Source organism: Corythoichthys intestinalis, chromosome 6 (assembly GCF_030265065.1).
Source record: "Corythoichthys intestinalis isolate RoL2023-P3 chromosome 6, ASM3026506v1, whole genome shotgun sequence".
Taxonomy (NCBI): Eukaryota; Metazoa; Chordata; class Actinopteri; order Syngnathiformes; family Syngnathidae; genus Corythoichthys; species Corythoichthys intestinalis.
This window is the reverse complement of record NC_080400.1, coordinates 6,969,060-6,985,669: the sequence shown is the minus strand read 5'-3', so window position 1 is coordinate 6,985,669 and position 16,610 is coordinate 6,969,060. Positions and strand designations below refer to the sequence as shown.

Below are 16,610 nucleotides of genomic sequence, written 5' to 3'. Positions count from 1 at the left end.
CAGTATACTGGACTGTCTCAGGAAATTAGAATACACAATATTCTAATTTTTTGAGACAGTCCTGTGTATATATACAGGACTGTCTCAGGAAATCAGAATACACAATATTCTAATTTCCTGAGACAGTCAGGAAATTAGAATATTGTGTATTCTAATTTCCTGAGACAGTCCTGTATATATATGTACAGTGGGGAGAACAAGTATTTGATACACAGTCAATGGGAAAACCCATTGGCAGTGTATCAAATACTTGTTCTCCCCACTGTATATACAGTGCCTTGCAAAAGTATTTGGCCCCCTTGAATCTTGCAACCTTTCGCCACATTTCAGGCTTCAAACATAAAGATATGAAATTTTTTTTTTTTGTCAAGAATCAACAACAAGTGGGACACAATCGTGAAGTGGAACAACATTTATTGGATAATTTAAACTTTTTTAACAAATAAAAAACTGAAAAGTGGGGCGTGCAATATTATTCGGCCCCTTTACTTTCAGTGCAGCAAACTCACTCCAGAAGTTCAGTGAGGATCTCTGAATGATCCACTGTTGTTCTAAATGACCGATGATGATAAATAGAATTCACCGGTGTGTAATCAAGTCTCCGTATAAATGCACCTGCTCTGTGATAGTCTCAGGGTTCTGTTTAAAGTGCAGAGAGCATTATGAAAACCAAGGAACACACCAGGCAGGTCCGAGATACTGTTGTGGAGAAGTTTAAAGCCGGATTTGGATACAAAAAGATTTCCCACGCTTTAAACATCTCAAGGAGCACTGTGCAAGCCATCATATTGAAATGGAAGGAGCATCAGACCACTGCAAATCTACCAAGACCTGGCCGTCCTTCCAAACTTTCTTCTCAAACAAGGAGAAAACTGATCAGAGATGCAGCCAAGAGGCCCATGATCACTCTGGATGAACTGCAGAGATCTACAGCTGAGGTGGGAGAGTCTGTCCATAGGACAACAATCAGTCGTACACTGCACAAATCTGGCCTTTATGGACGAGTGGCAAGAAGAAAGCCATTTCTCAAAGATATCCATAAAAAGTTTCGTTTAAAGTTTGCCACAAGCCACCTGGGAGACACACCAAACATGTGGAAGAAGGTGCTCTGGTCAGATGAAACCAAAATTGAACTTTTTGGCCACAATGCAAAACGATATGTTTGGCGTAAAAGCAACACAGCTCATCACCCTGAACACACCATCCCCACTGTCAAGCATGGTGGTGGCAGCATCATGGTTTGGGCCTGCTTTTCTTCAGCAGGGACAGGGAAGATGGTTAAAATTGACGGGAAGATGGATGCAGCCAAATACAGGAACATTCTGGAAGAAAACTTGTTGGTATCTGCACAAGACCTGAGACTGGGACGGAGATTTATCTTCCAACAGGACAATGATCCAAAACATAAAGCCAAATCTACAATGGAATGGTTCAAAAATAAACGTATCCAGGTGTTAGAATGGCCAAGTCAAAGTCCAGACCTGAATCCAATCGAGAATCTGTGGAAAGAGCTGAAGACTGCTGTTCACAAACACTCTCCATCCAACCTCACTGAGCTCGAGCTGTTTTGCAAGGAAGAATGGGCAAGAATGTCAGTCTCTCGATGTGCAAAACTGATAGAAACATACCCCAAGCGACTTGCAGCTGTAATTGGAGCAAAAGGTGGCGCTACAAAGTATTAACGCAAGGGGGCCGAATAATATTGCACGCCCCACTTTTCAGTTTTTTATTTGTTAAAAAAGTTTAAATTATCCAATAAATTTTGTTCCACTTCACGATTGTGTCCCACTTGTTGTTGATTCTTGACAAAAAATTAAAATTTTATATCTTTATGTTTGAAGCCTGAAATGTGGCGAAAGGTTGCAAGGTTCAAGGGGGCCGAATACTTTTGCAAGGCACTGTATATATATATATATATATATATATATATATATATATATATATATATATATATATATGTATATATATATATATATATATATATGTGTGTGTTAGGGGTGTCAAACGATTAAAAATTTTAATCGAGTTAATTACAGCTTAAAAATTAATTAATCGCAATTAATCGCAATTCAAACCATCTATAAAATATGCCATATTTTTCTGTAATTATTGTTGGAATGAAAAGATATGACACAAGACGGATATATACATTCAACATACGGTACATAAGTACTATATTTGTTTATTATAACCATTAATCAACAAGATGGCATTAACATTATTAACATTCTCTTAAAGCGATCCATGAATAGAAAGGCTTGTAGTTCTTAAAGAATAAATGTTAGTACAAGTTATAGAAATTTTATATTAAAACCCCTCTTAATGTTTTCGTTTTATTAAAATGTGTAAAATTTTCAATCAAAAAATAAACTAGTAGCTAGTACTGGTGTCAACAATAATCGATGCGGCGATGCATCCCGATGCGGGCCATGGACGATGCGATTCGATGCGGGCAACAAGCCGAATCGATTCAGCACATATTAAAATATATAAATCCGTTCAAAAATCTTCCAGTGATGCAATGGATTTGGTCTCACCATTTGTATTATTATTCTCATGTTTACCTGTAGAGGGAGCTATTGTACAAGCAATGCAGGAGGGATGAGGAACTAAAATTGGCTTCCTCGCGGGAGTAACGTCACAGACATGCGCAATTGCGCAGTGGCACTCAAAGCAGAGATAAGACATAATAACAATGGCTAAAGCGGAGAAAGAGGAAGCGCGAAAGATTATTGACGCACCAAAGACATTGAAAGCAGGCATATGGAGACATTTTGGCTTCTATGAGGTTGGTGGGAAACTTGACCAAACTTATGCGGTGTTTAAAAAATGAAAGGCTGCTAGTGTGTGTAAAAAAAAAAAAAAGAAAGAAAGAAAAAGAAAGAAAGCCCTGGTCTCATTCAAAGCACTAATTAAATGCTGTGATGTTTTTTTATTATTTTTATATATATTACTATTTTCATTTGACTACAACCAGGAATGACACAAGAGCCTATAAAAAGGTGTTTAATGTCTGACCGCTTGTGTTGCCTCATGATTCACGAAAAATATGCTTTGTTTAGCATTTTAATGCATCCCAGGCTTTAATGCATCGTGATGCATTGCCGAATCGAACCGAATCGAATCGTGGCCCTCTTAATCGAATCGAATCGAATCGAATCGAATCGTGGCCCTCCGAATCGTAATCGAATCGAATCGTGAGGGCAGTGCCGATGCACACCTCTAGTAGCTAGCCATTGTTGATGTCATTACACCAAGCTCAATCCCCAAACCCATAACATCATTTGGACCTAAGTGCCAGCAGAGGGCGCCAAATAACAAAAAACAAGTAACAAGCGGACATTACACTTCTGTCATTTTAATCTGAGCGCGCCATGTGCGTTAATTGCGTCAAATATTTTAACGTGATTAATTTAAAAAATTAATTACGACCCGTTAACGCGATAATTTTGACAGCCCTAATATATATATATATATATATATATATATATATATATATATATATATATATATATATATATATATGTATATATTAGAAGCTAAAAAACACATCTTTTTCAGGGGTGCCAATAATTATGGAGAGCACTGTATATACCGTGTGAGGCTCAGCTCAGGTATTTTAATTTTTATGTTCCTTATCCCATTACTTGATTATTCGAAATAAATAGTTCATTGATCAATCGGCTACTAAAATAATCGATAGCTGCAGCCCTATTTCGAATGAACGAACGTTCCCAGTCTAAATGGATTGGCTGTCGAGCACCGTCAATGGCAGCCTTAGAGTTAACTGAGACACTATTATGGTGGGAGATTTTGGTCGCAACTTGACGGTTCCTTTTCTTTTTTAAAACATTGACACCTTTTTGAAACGATATCTCCCTTCTTGGCAGAAGCATATCGATAACCTTTTGGGATACAAAGTATCATGATATATCACCATTTCGATATTTGTCACACCCCTACATCTGATAAGGACGAAAGCGGTGCAGTGTAGCGTTAAAAGCAGAAACGCTCTTTATACAGCACGATCCAAAGATAGTAATCAATCACGGCTGCAAAAAGGCTAGAATGAGAGGCGATAAGGAAAAAAAAAAAAACATAAATGCAGCATCCTCGTCACCTCAAGTTCTTAACTCGAGGCAGGTTAATAATTCTGTCACCGTCGCAGATGATGCTGGAGTACACTCGCCATGAGCCTTCTCAATTAAGTTCTATTGTTGGAATGAAAATGCAGCAAGCTTTCTGTTCCCGCTTCTTTTCATTTAATTAGTTTGAAGCACATATGATCAAGTGGCACATTTCAATAGCATATTGATTAAAACACTTAAATGAATACGAATGGTTTAACATTTTTTGTATGCAACTGAAAAAACAAGCGTTCATGAATGCCTTTTATCATACAAAGGTCAGAGTACATTTACACGAAATGTTCTACTCCTTTCTGAACATTCTGCAAAACTGATCGTTAATCTATTTGTTAAGACTAAAGTTTACTTTTGTTCATTTTTGGCCTATTTTGACTTGGTTTTCTAAGTAAGGTCGCTGTAGATACAGTACATACGTATATTTTTGGGAAGACTGACTGGCATTATTGAATTTGTTTTGGTTTAGTTTGACTTAAAGGGATCCACGGATAGAAAGACTTGTAATTCTGAAAAGAGTTATTATGACTTAAAATAATTTGGTATTGAAACCCTTCTTGATGCTTCTGTTTTTTATCCAATTTGTAAAATTAGTTTAACTAGTCGGTCGCCATTGTTGTTGACGCCGCAGGGTGGTGATGTCACATGGTTACTCTGCCAAGCTCCCATAGTATGACTCTAGCGACATACTCATCTGTTCAACTCTTTCAATTTGAACCCGAGAGGAACATATAGACCCTACCCACCGACGTCACAAAATCACGTGCTCGCTGTATGGTTCCGCCCCCTTGTCCGTCATTTTGTGTCTGTATTATCAATGGTCTCAATTGATCGAGCAATTTATAATGCATTTCATGGAAGACCCGGTGCTTTCGGATGCCGTAAACTCACTTGATGCGTTGCATAAAAGGCGTTATGAGGAAAAGCTTCGTTCTATACAGTCGCCAGATCCATATTTGATGCCCAAATCGATGTTTTTCGACCCACTGTCTTCGCCCTGTCTGCCTGACATCTGCTACGCAGATATTTACAATTATCTTGTCCACACTAAATCAGCCTATTCTCACGAAAATATGAAAAACTTCAAGAGCTTGGAGGCTTATAAATACTTCGTTGCTGGTTGGGTGAAACAGGTCCTCGTCCACGAAAATTCGGCAGGAATCTATCTTGTGCTTGGAAAGGTGAGTTACGAAATTTTCAATTCAAAATCTTTTGTTATTGCTAACATCCACTGTCAAGTCTAATGTATTTCATGTCGTTTGTCAATGGAGTTAGGGCTTTTAATGTTTATATGGTTTAGCGATAGCACTCTCACTACATACATACGTGTATGTTGTCGGCGATTAGCCTAGCAATGATCTTAATTGTGGTTGTCAGCCCAAAACCCTCTAAATATATATTAAATGCATCTTACCAGATATAAAATAACTACTACATAATCTGTGGTAATCGTTTGGAGCCCAGTTTTCTCGTCGAATTGCAGCAGCCCATCTCGCTCTCTTCTCTCCGGGTCTCTCGGAATCCGGTAGAACTTCAAGTCTCTCCGTCTTCTCCGTCTATCTTCTCTGTTATTGCAACCGACCGCCACACACGCATTCACCATTTTGATTATTAATGTTAACGAGCAGAAAAACACGTCGTAAATAGGAGGAATGTACGTAGCCGTAACAGGTAAACATGATGTGTTGACGGACAATTGGGCGGCACCAGTCAGGAGGAAGGAGTTGTGACGTCACGTGGGTAGGGTCTATATGAGCATGACAGCACTGTGGATATTTCACATAACGAGCAGCAAAAGCAAAATGAACAGGAAAGACAGGATCGGACGAGACCAGAGTAGGAAAAAAAATGTTGTTCTGCCAAAATGTGCTACACCGGTGAAATGTGCTACACCGGTGAAATGTCCAACTAGAGGGGAATTTGAAACACAAAGTACTACAGTGCACTTTCATCTTGTTTTGTTAAGATGGAGACAGACAGAATATACTAAAGATGCCTTAACAAAATACTTAAATGCAGTAATATTAAATAAGGGTGGTTTAAATATGCTACATTACTAGGCATGTGCTGGTATGAGATTCTGATGGTGTGACAACCTTGAGCAAAAATATCACAGTTTCACGGTGTTGCAATTACAGCTCTGAAATATGTTACTTTGAGATACTGCATGTGGGTTTAAAATAAATTTTAAAACATTTCCATTGAACAGGATTTTTATTTTACATATTCACAAATTTGAACTTAAGCATAATTTAGGTTGAAATACATTTGAAAAAGTAACAAATAAAAAAAAAACTGAAATATTAATTAAATATTAAATATTAATTAGGGCTGTCAAAATTATTGCGTTAACGGGCCGTAATTTAAAAAAAAAAATTAATCATGTTAAAATATTTGACGCATTTAACGCACATGCCCCGCTCAAACAGATTAAAATGACAGCATAGTGTGATGTCCACTTGTTACTTGTGTTTTTTGGTATTTTATCGCCCTCTGCCGGCGCTTGGGTGCGACTGATTTTATGGGTTTCAGCACCATGAATGAGCATTGTGTAAGTATTGACATCAACAATAGCGAGCTACTAGTTTTTTGATTTAAAATTTTACAAATTTTATTAAAACGAAAACATTAAGAGGGGTTTTAATATAACATTTCCATAACTTGTACTCATATTTATCTTTTAAGAACTACAAGTCTTTCTATCCATGGATCGCTTTAACAGAATGTTAATAATGTTAATGCCATCTTGTTGATTTATCGTTCTAATGAACAAATACAGTACTTACAGTGGGGCAAATAAGTATTTAGTCAACCACCAATTATGCAAGTTCTCATACTTGAATAGATTAGAGAGGCCTGTAATTGTAAACATGGGTAAACATCAACCATGAGAGACAGAATGTGGGAAAAAAAAACCATATAATCACATTGATTGATTTTTAAAGAATTTATTTCCAAATTAGAGTGGAGAATAAGTATTTGGTCACCTACAAACAAGCAAGATTTCTGGCTGTCAAAGAGGTCTAACTTCTTCTAATGAGGTCTAATGAGGCTCCAATCTTTACCTGTATTAATGGCACCTGTTTTAACTTATTATCGGTATAAAAGACACCTGTCCACAACCTCAGTCAGTCACACTCCAAACTCCACTATGGCCAAGACCAAAGAGCTGACAAAAGACACCATAGACAAAATTGTAGACCTGCACCAGGCTGGGAATACTGAATCTGCAATAGGTAAAACGCTTGGTGTAAAGAATTCAACTGTGGGAGCAATTATTACAAAATGGAAGACATACAAGACCACTGATAATCTCCCTCGAGTTGGGGCTCCATGCAAGATCTCACCCCGTGGCGTCAAAATGATAACAAGAACGGTGAGCAAAAATCCCAGAACCACATGGGGTGACCTAGTGAATGACCTACAGAGAGCTGGGACCACAGTAACAAAATACCAGCAACAGTGTGTGAAAACCTTGTGAAGAGTTACAGAAAACGTTTGGCCTCCGTTATTGCCAACAAAGGGTATATAACAAAGTATTGAGATGAACTTTTGGTATAGACCAAATACTTATTTTCCACCATGATTTGCAAATACATTCTTTAAAAATCAAACAATGTGATTTTCTGTTTTTTTTTTCCCTCCACATTCTGTCTCTCATGGTTGAGGTTTACCCATGTTGACAATTACAGGCCTCTCTAATATTTTCAAGTGGGAGAACTTGCACAATTAGTGGTTGACTAAATACTTATTTGCCCCACTGTAGTATATATGTATGTATAAATATTTGCAGTTGTTCTGACACATCATAACCAGTGCAAATCTCAATACACTGCCGAGGTTGTTATCCGCATTCAAGTAGAAGATTGCTAACCCCATTCCACCTTTATATTACCGCGCTCTTTTAGCCAATTTCATCATTTGACGCCCAACCAGGGAGTTGAGGACATCAAAAATGTCATCTCCGTCTCTCTGGTGTTCTTGGTCACGCTTTTGACTTGCACTCGCGCACTTGTCAGCCTTGGTTGAAAATCACAGACTTCCCCTATAATGAGGTGCAGCTGCAGGCTGCGTACAATGACGACGAGCCCGGCGGCGTTCAGAAAATCCTTTAACTTTGATAGGGGAATCCAAAGGAGGGGACGGGCGGGGGGGGCTTTCAATTCCTTAAAACCAATTTCTTGTCAACACTGCTGGTTAAATATTGCATGAGGCTGAGTGTGCAGACGCATGCAAGGAATTTTTCGACGCCACTTTGGAAAGGATTTCGCAGAGTTGCCGTCCGATATGATGTAACCCGTCAGCGGGGAGTGCTCCAGTCAGACTTACAGTAAATTGTCAATTTTAGGATCAATCATGTGGCGTCCAATCATCCTGCTGTGAATTTACCGGTAAATGAGTTAATCACTAGTAGACTTCCAATTCACAATGGATTGGACGTCTATTGTCATCAATGGTGGTGAATGGGATCATTTTGAGCAATTATGGGTTGACTGTGGGTCGTTTTTAATCATTTTCTGTTGATTTTGAGGCATTTCCGGGTCATTTCCTGTTGTTTGTGGGTAATTCATATGCAGTGTTGTTAATCTTAGTTTAAAAAAAGTATTTAATTAGAGTTACAAATTACTTCTCCCAAAAAGTAATTGCGTCAGTTACCTGAATGTAAAAGTAATTCGTTACTTGAGAAAGTAACTGGTGATCATTTTCATGTTTTTTTTTTCCCCCTACAAAAAAACAAAAACTGCATAAATATGCATAAATGTGTGTAGCGCCCCCTAGGAATAAAACCTACATTTTATTTCATTTTTTTTCCTAAGGTGAAAGAGCAGGTAACAACGCAAAGGTTAAAACCTAGAACACATCAGTACCATATGAATGGGATACCATACCAGACTGCCGTTAGTACTACATCCAGTTTTCTTTGGGTGGGCAGAGCGTGTCCGTGAATGGGCAACTGCCCCCCCGCCCCCGCCGGTATCGCCCCTGACTGATACTTATGCTACCAAATCAGGGTGTGACAAAATATCGAAATGGTGATATGTCGTGATACTTTGTAACCCAAAAGGTTATCGATATGCTACTGCCAAGAATCGAGATATTGTTTTAAAACGGTGTCAGTCTAATAAAAAAAAAAAAACTCTAAGGCTACATTGACGGTGCTCAATGCCCAATCCATTTAGACGAGAAACGTTCGTTCAGTCGAAATCAGAGCATTCACAGTCATTCTGTCAGATTTTCAGGGCATTTACAGGTCACTTGTTGTTCATTTTAGGGCATTTACAGGTTATTGAGTGTTGAGTTTGAGTCACTGCCTATTCATTTGGGTGACTCCCAGGTCACTTCCTGTTATGTAACTCAAAATCAACAGGAAGTGACCCATAAAATACCCCAAAATCAACAGGAAGTAACAGTAAATCAACAGGTAAATGACCTTAAATGGCCCAAAAGGACCTCATTGCCTGGGATTGGCCGCCACTACAGGCCATAGACGCTCAGTCCGTTCGAAGTGTTCATTCGCTGCCACCCTGCCAGTTCAAACGGATTGGACGTCTACTAGTGATAAAATCAATCCAATTCACAGCAGAAGCTTGTTTTTTCTGTTTATTAGTTGTATGTAGAATAACCTAGAATGATTTTCTGACCAACGTATCGATAATCGTTCTATCGCCATATCGTCAGATCATCGTTGTCGTGAGCTTTGTATCGCAAATCGTATCGTGAGGTACCAAGAGGTTCCCACTCCTGCTAGCAAATATCGTATCCGGATACATTCCGAAATCGATATTTCAATGCTTTTCAATCTTTTTGGCAGCCCTAGAAGGACATGACAAAAACTAGAGTTCCACGATAAGAAAACAGACTTGTGAGATGAGGACGATATGGACAAAATTGGTTAGAACATTTATACCCTGCCAACCCTCCCACTTCAAATGGATTGGACGTGTATAGATGTCAATGGCAGCCAATGAGTTAAAAAGACATTCCTTTTTCTACCACATGCTACACAAAAATACAGCTCCTACTTAAAAAAATAATTGAAAAAAAAATCATTACTAAACCTTAAATTTTGCCGATTTTGACACCAGGACATTGTCAAGTAGCTGGAAGCTGCATGACGTCTGCCGGCAGACGAGCGAAATGTCATCATTTCAAGTCCCCGTCTGAATCTAAATCTAACGTCAACGCTACCGTGGAAGCTGTAAATACCATTCCGTTTGTCTCCTCTTAAAGTCTGAACTCGACGGGGGTCCTGCAGAGCACACTTTAAAGACTTTAAGCCAAAAATGGAGCAGCTCAGACCAGTTTGAACAAGACAACAACAGCCAGAGTAGAGTAGCGAGGTTGTTATTTTTGCTCGCTTGCTCTACAATACTGGTAATATGATATGATAAAAATGATTTCCCTTTAAGCTGGGCTATAATTCACTATCGTCAAATTTAATTAACTGAACCCTTCAGAATTATGTTAATCTATACCCCCCTACCCCTAATTTAAAAGAGCTACATATAAGCTAGCAAGCTAAAAGTGAATTCCTGTTCAAATTTCTTCTAATTTAGAGAGCATGTTTTAAACACGTCAAATTTTGATGTTTTAAAGGGCAACTGAAGAGCTTTTCGGATTTCGCTCTTGAGTGTTTTACTCAGTTGATTTGTATTAAATGCATCATTCGCTGTCTCAAAAAGTCACATTAAGAAAATAATAATAATTGATCGCGTAGTTTTTGAGTTATGGCCATAGCAACACCATAGCAACGAGGGACGCGCCGCCCTGCCGACCGCTACCTGATGACGTAACTTCCAGGGAGCCTCGCCACCACTCTGAACACGGAAATATAGCACCACGCTATCCTCGCCATATATTGCAAACATTTTCTGGGTTTTACTCGCGAGATTCGTCATGCCATCTCGATGTGTAGCGATGAATTGCTCACAGGAAGACTCGAGACTCTATGAGTGGTCCAAAAAAACTTCTCCTGCAAAGGTTTGGACCGTTTTTGTGAGCATGCATTCAGGTCCACAATCGGCTCATTGTTTTCATCATTTCAGCGACGACAGCTTTGAAAACCTACAACAATGCAACCTTGGTTTTACAAAGACGTAAGTAGACCCTTACCTTTCTGATTCGAAAATTTGATGCACTTCTGTTGATAAACGAGGGGTACTCCTACTGCCTGTTTGTTGAAGCACGACATTTTGTTGTTGTTGCTGTTGCCCTGTCATAAGTAGATTTGCTGACAGGTCATCTACTCATGTGATTTTATTACTATATCAATAGGTATTACGTAAATTCAAATGTCCCTGGCACCAAATAGGTCCTTGGCTCGTTGTTTTTTCGCCTGTCACAGGGTAAATATTAAGTTTTCATCTTTACGCCTAGGGCATCATCAGACTAGGCCAACACTGGCGCAATGTAGTTTCCTACATTTACATTTCATTTTTCTTAAACCGAGACCGTGCTTATCAACATCCGAAATGATCTGAGGCAAATCATCTGTTCTGCTACTCTAGACCCTACTCACATGACGTCACAACCACGCCTCCGTGCCATACTGTCCGTCAACTCGTCGTGTTGACGCATTATCGCTAGGTAAATTCCTCCTATTATGGCGTGTTTTTCTGCTCGTTAACATTAATAATCAAAATGGTGAAGGTGTGTGTTGCGGTTGGTTGCAATAACAGAGAAGAAGACCCGGAGAGGAGAGCGAGATGGACTGCTGCAATTCGACGAGAAAACTGGGCTCCAAACGATTACCACAGATTATGTAGTAGTGATTTTATATCTGGTAAGATGCATTTAATATATATTTAGAGGGTTTTTGGCTGACAACCACAATTAAGATCATTACTAGGCTAATCGCTGACAACATACCGTTTCAAATTCAAGATGCTTATTTCTTCCACCATCATTACATTTTGAATAATATTTAGCTGGTACCAAGTGAAAGAAGCTGGCCTCGTCTACGGATCATCAGTTAAACAGGTGTGTCCAAACCTTTTGCAAAGGGGGCCAGATTTGGTGTGGTAAAAATGCGGGGGGCTACCTTGGCTGATTTACATAGAACAATATATTTAAACAAATTTTAGCAAGCCCTTTTGTGTGTCACATTTGCTTTATTATTTTTTTTAATTCATAATTTCAACAGTCTCGTCTTTGTGGCGTTCTCTTTCGACACTCGGGCTCTTGCGAAATACTGCTGCTGTGAAATTAAACTAGCTTCAAGTTGCTATAATTTCTCGCTGCGTATCTTCCCTGTAATGTTGTCGTACATGTCAGCGTGTCTTGTTCGGTATTACCATTATCGCGTCACATCGAACTCTTTGAAAACAGCGACTGTCTCTTTGCAAATGAGGCAGACACAGTTGTTGCGTGTTTTATTGAAGAAATAGTCCAATATCCACCTATCCTTGACGTGTCGGCCATCGCAGTCAACTTTTTTTTTTTATTGATTGTCGCCATTTTAGAAAATTGGAAGTAAAGGGTCACATGGGGTAATGTTGCTTAGAGTGCTGCTCTTAAAGTTTTTCAAACTTTTGTGAGAAAAGGTTGAGTTTCTGTGGACAAGATAGTTGTAGATATCAGGGTAGCAGATGTCAGGCAGAGAGGGCGAAGACAGCGGGTCGAAAAATATCGATTTAGGAATCAAATATGGATCTGGCGAATGGATAGACTGAAGCTTTTCCACATAACGCCTTTTATGCAACGCATCCAATGAGTTTACAGCGTCTGAAAGCACCGGGGCTTCCATGAATTGCACTATAAATTGCACGACAAATTGAAACCATTGAGAATACGGATAAACAATGACGGACAATATGGCGGCCGGATACAGCGACACGTCATTCTGTGACGTTGGTGAGTAGGGTCTATTGGATCTCAGTGCCGCAGTCGACACGGTTGATCACAACATAGAGTGGGGCAAATAAGTATTTAGTCAACCACCAATTGTGCATGTTCTCTTACTTGAAAAAATCAGAGAGGTCTGTAATTGTCAACATGGGAAAACCTCAACCATGAGAGACAGAATGTGGAAAAAAACAGAAAATCCCATTGTTTGATTTTTAAATAATTTATTTCCAAATTAGAGTCACACTCCAAACTCCACTATGGCCAAGACAGAAAAGCTGTCGAAGGAAACCGGAGACAAAATTGTAGACCTGCACCAGGCTGGGAAGACTGAATCTGCAATAGGTAAAATACTTTGTGTCAAGAAATCAACTGTGGGAGCAATTATTAGAAAATGGAAGACATACAAGACCACTGATAATCTCCCTCGATCTGGGACTCCAAGCAAGGTCTCACCCCGTGGCGTCAAAATGATAACAAGAACGGTGAGCAAAAATCCCAGAAACACACGGGGTACCTAGTGAATGACCTACAGAGAGCTGGGACCACAGTAACAAAGGCTACTATCAGTAACACAATGCGCCGCCAGGGACTTAAATCCTGCACTGCCAGATGTGTCCTCCTGCTGAAGCCAGTACACGTCAAGGCCCGTCTGCAGTTCACTAGAGCGCATTTGGATGATCCAGAAGAGGACTGGGAGAATGTGTTATGGTCAGATGAAAACAAAATGGAACTTTTTGGTGAAAACACAGGTTCTCGTGTTTGGAGGAGAAAGAATACTGAATTGCATCCCAAGAACACCATACCCACTGTGACGCATGGAGGTGCAAACATCATGCTTTGGGGCTGTTTTTCTGCAAAGGGACGAGGACGACTGATCTGTGTAAAGGAAAGAATGAATGGGGCCATGTATCGAGAGATTTTGAGTGAAAATCTCCTTCCATCAGCAAGGGCATTGAAGATGATATGTGGCTGGGTCTTACTAAAAAAAATAACGCTGTTAGTAATGCCGTTATATTCTAATGCCGTTATTAACAACACTGATGAGAATGTGTAAATAATTTCGCACATAAGTCGCTCCAGGGTATAAGTCACAGCCCCACCCAAACTATGAAAAAAAACTGTGACTTATAATCCAAAAAATACGGTAGATAGTGACTGAAAATCAGCAGGAAATGACCCGGGAAAGTCCCAAAATGAGCAGAAAGTGACCTGGGAATGCCACAAAACTATCAGCAAGTCACCAATAAATGCCCCTAAATTAACTCCTTTACTTCACTGTCAACCCTCCCACTTAAAATGGATTCGATGTCTACTTGTGATAAACTCATTTGAATTCACAGCACAAGGATGATTGGACGCCATCATCTTCAGTTTGACTGAATTGAAAATGGTCTTGTGTAAATCCTCATGTACGGCGATCACAAAACAATATAAGTTGATTTATCACCATGGACGTGATAATGTACAAGCGTTCTCCTGCGAGAGAAGCTCTACTGTTAAGTGACCATGAATTTTGAATGAATGCTTTTTAGCCGTTTTCGGCATCCACGCGAGCCATTTGAACGTGCCAAGCATTGGCTTTTTTTCCTGAAATTTTGGGGATTTGCTTCTCGCATTGTTTCATACCTGAGAGATGTCCATGACCGAGTCGCAGCTTAGGGGTCGGGCGGAGGTGAGGTCGTTGAAGCCAAGGAGGGTGGAGATGACGCCGTTCTGGTCCACCCGACGAATCATGGTGCCGTCCACGAAAAAGATGATTCCGTATTTGTCTACCGTGATGCCTGCAATAAAGAGATGACATGCAACTGAGCTCAGACCTTTGGATTATACAGAATTGCAAAAAAAAGTGTATGTCAATACAAGGATCCTCATTTTTTTCTGTATTCATCATATCATTTGCATGATATACAGTGGGGCAAATAAGTATTTGGTCAACCACCAATTGTGCAAGTTCTCCTACTTGAAAAGATTAGAGAGGCCTGGAATTGTCAACATGGGTAAACCTCAACCATGAGAGACAGAAAAAAAAACAGAAAATCACATTGTTTGGTTTTTAAATAATTTATTTCCAAATTAGAGTGGAAAATAAGTATTTGGCCACCTACAAAAAAAAGCTAGATTTCTGGTAGGGTTGGAAATCTCTGGCATGAAGCCGATTCGATATGTATCTAGATACAGAGGTTACGATTCGATTAAAAAACGATACATTTTTAAGGCCGAGCGATTCGATACGATTCGATACAGTTTAAGAACGATACGGTTTGATACAAAGTGAAAACGATACGATAGTAAACATTTGTTGTGTGTGTTCGTACAGTATCTCAAAAATATAAAAAAGACCACATTTTTAATAGCAAAATTAACAAAATTTCATACCAATGTTATGTTTTATTTTTTATGACAAAAGAATAAGGCTTACTATATGACCGTCATTTTGTTGGATGGGATTGATAATACAATAAAACTCCAGTCACAGACAACAATAAAGTGCAGTAATTCAATTACTGTATTTCCTGGTGTTTTTAACACAAGAGGTAAGTAATTTAAGTGCAAACTTTCAATGTAAACATCTTACAAACAAAAAAAATTAATTATATGCAGCAGCTCTTGAAAAAGAAATTAAACCTGCTAGTTTTATCATAAATGAATAATAAATTATGCTTTACTACTGGTATAATTGGGGGAATAAAAACATAGCATTTTAGACAGACAGGTCAATAATCATTACTTTAACCTAATACACAGCAAAGTCATTCACTTATGCCCGTGCTTCCTCATTTTTTATTGCTCATCACTGTCAATATCTTTTTTGAAGGGCAGATTTTTCTTGAGGAAGATCAACTAATCCACATGTTCATGTTTAAGCAGACTGCGTTTCGTGGAAACAATATGCCACCCTTTCCAGCATTGTAGTGGGTTATTTTTCAGGATTAAAACTCACGATTTCTGTACCGCTCCACACTTCACACAAGCTCTGTCCCATGCGAACAGATCTGGCTGCTTTCATCACTTAAAAGTCCGACTTTTGTTTTCCTGGGTGCGTTGAAAATCAATCACAGCACGTCGCTGCCGTCCGTGATCACACTGTCCATTGTTTTAGCATGTTGCTTCGTTGCCACCACTAGTTTCGTTTTCGTTTTGGGCTGTGAAGAAAACGCGACGCTGCGTGCGTTACAGTGGTGTCGTTAGCTCTCGCGTTGTTATGACACGCCGGGGACGATCGGGTAATGACGGCGACTAGTAGCGGTTCTGCCGAAATGCATGGGAAGTAACTTGTGGCAACCACTACTGTGAGTAGTGCTTGTCCATATTATATCATGCGTGCGGTCTCGATCTAAGTGTGCGCTGTGTGGTGAATGACGCGCACTTGAGTCATTCACTGAAAGACACAAGCGCAGCGTGTGAAGTAAAAGCTGAATTATCATATTAAGCAATGCATTGAACTAGGCATTAAAAACCGATTCTTGAGCTCACGATAGCCGAATTCTATCTCTACAATCGGTTCACTGAATATTTAATGGCTAATTATTGTCGAATGGTAACTTTACTATCGATACATCTGTATCTCTCACCTGGAAAACCGGATATCCGGTCGTATCGGTTTATCGTTCTCAAGCTTAA

General features: G+C 39.3%; 1 protein-coding gene across 13 annotated transcripts in view; it reads right to left on the bottom strand.

Annotated features, from left to right (window-relative positions):
* The window catches only part of tenm4 (teneurin transmembrane protein 4), a 630,468-nt gene that overhangs the window by 131,671 nt on the left and 482,187 nt on the right, over nucleotides 1–16,610 (bottom strand). For all 13 annotated transcript variants that reach the window (XM_057839253.1, XM_057839252.1, XM_057839254.1 and 10 more), the window contains one exon: nucleotides 14,616–14,770. In XM_057839253.1, the coding sequence (XP_057695236.1) occupies nucleotides 14,616–14,770 (155 nt within the window). The remainder of the gene's footprint in view (nucleotides 1–14,615; nucleotides 14,771–16,610) is intronic.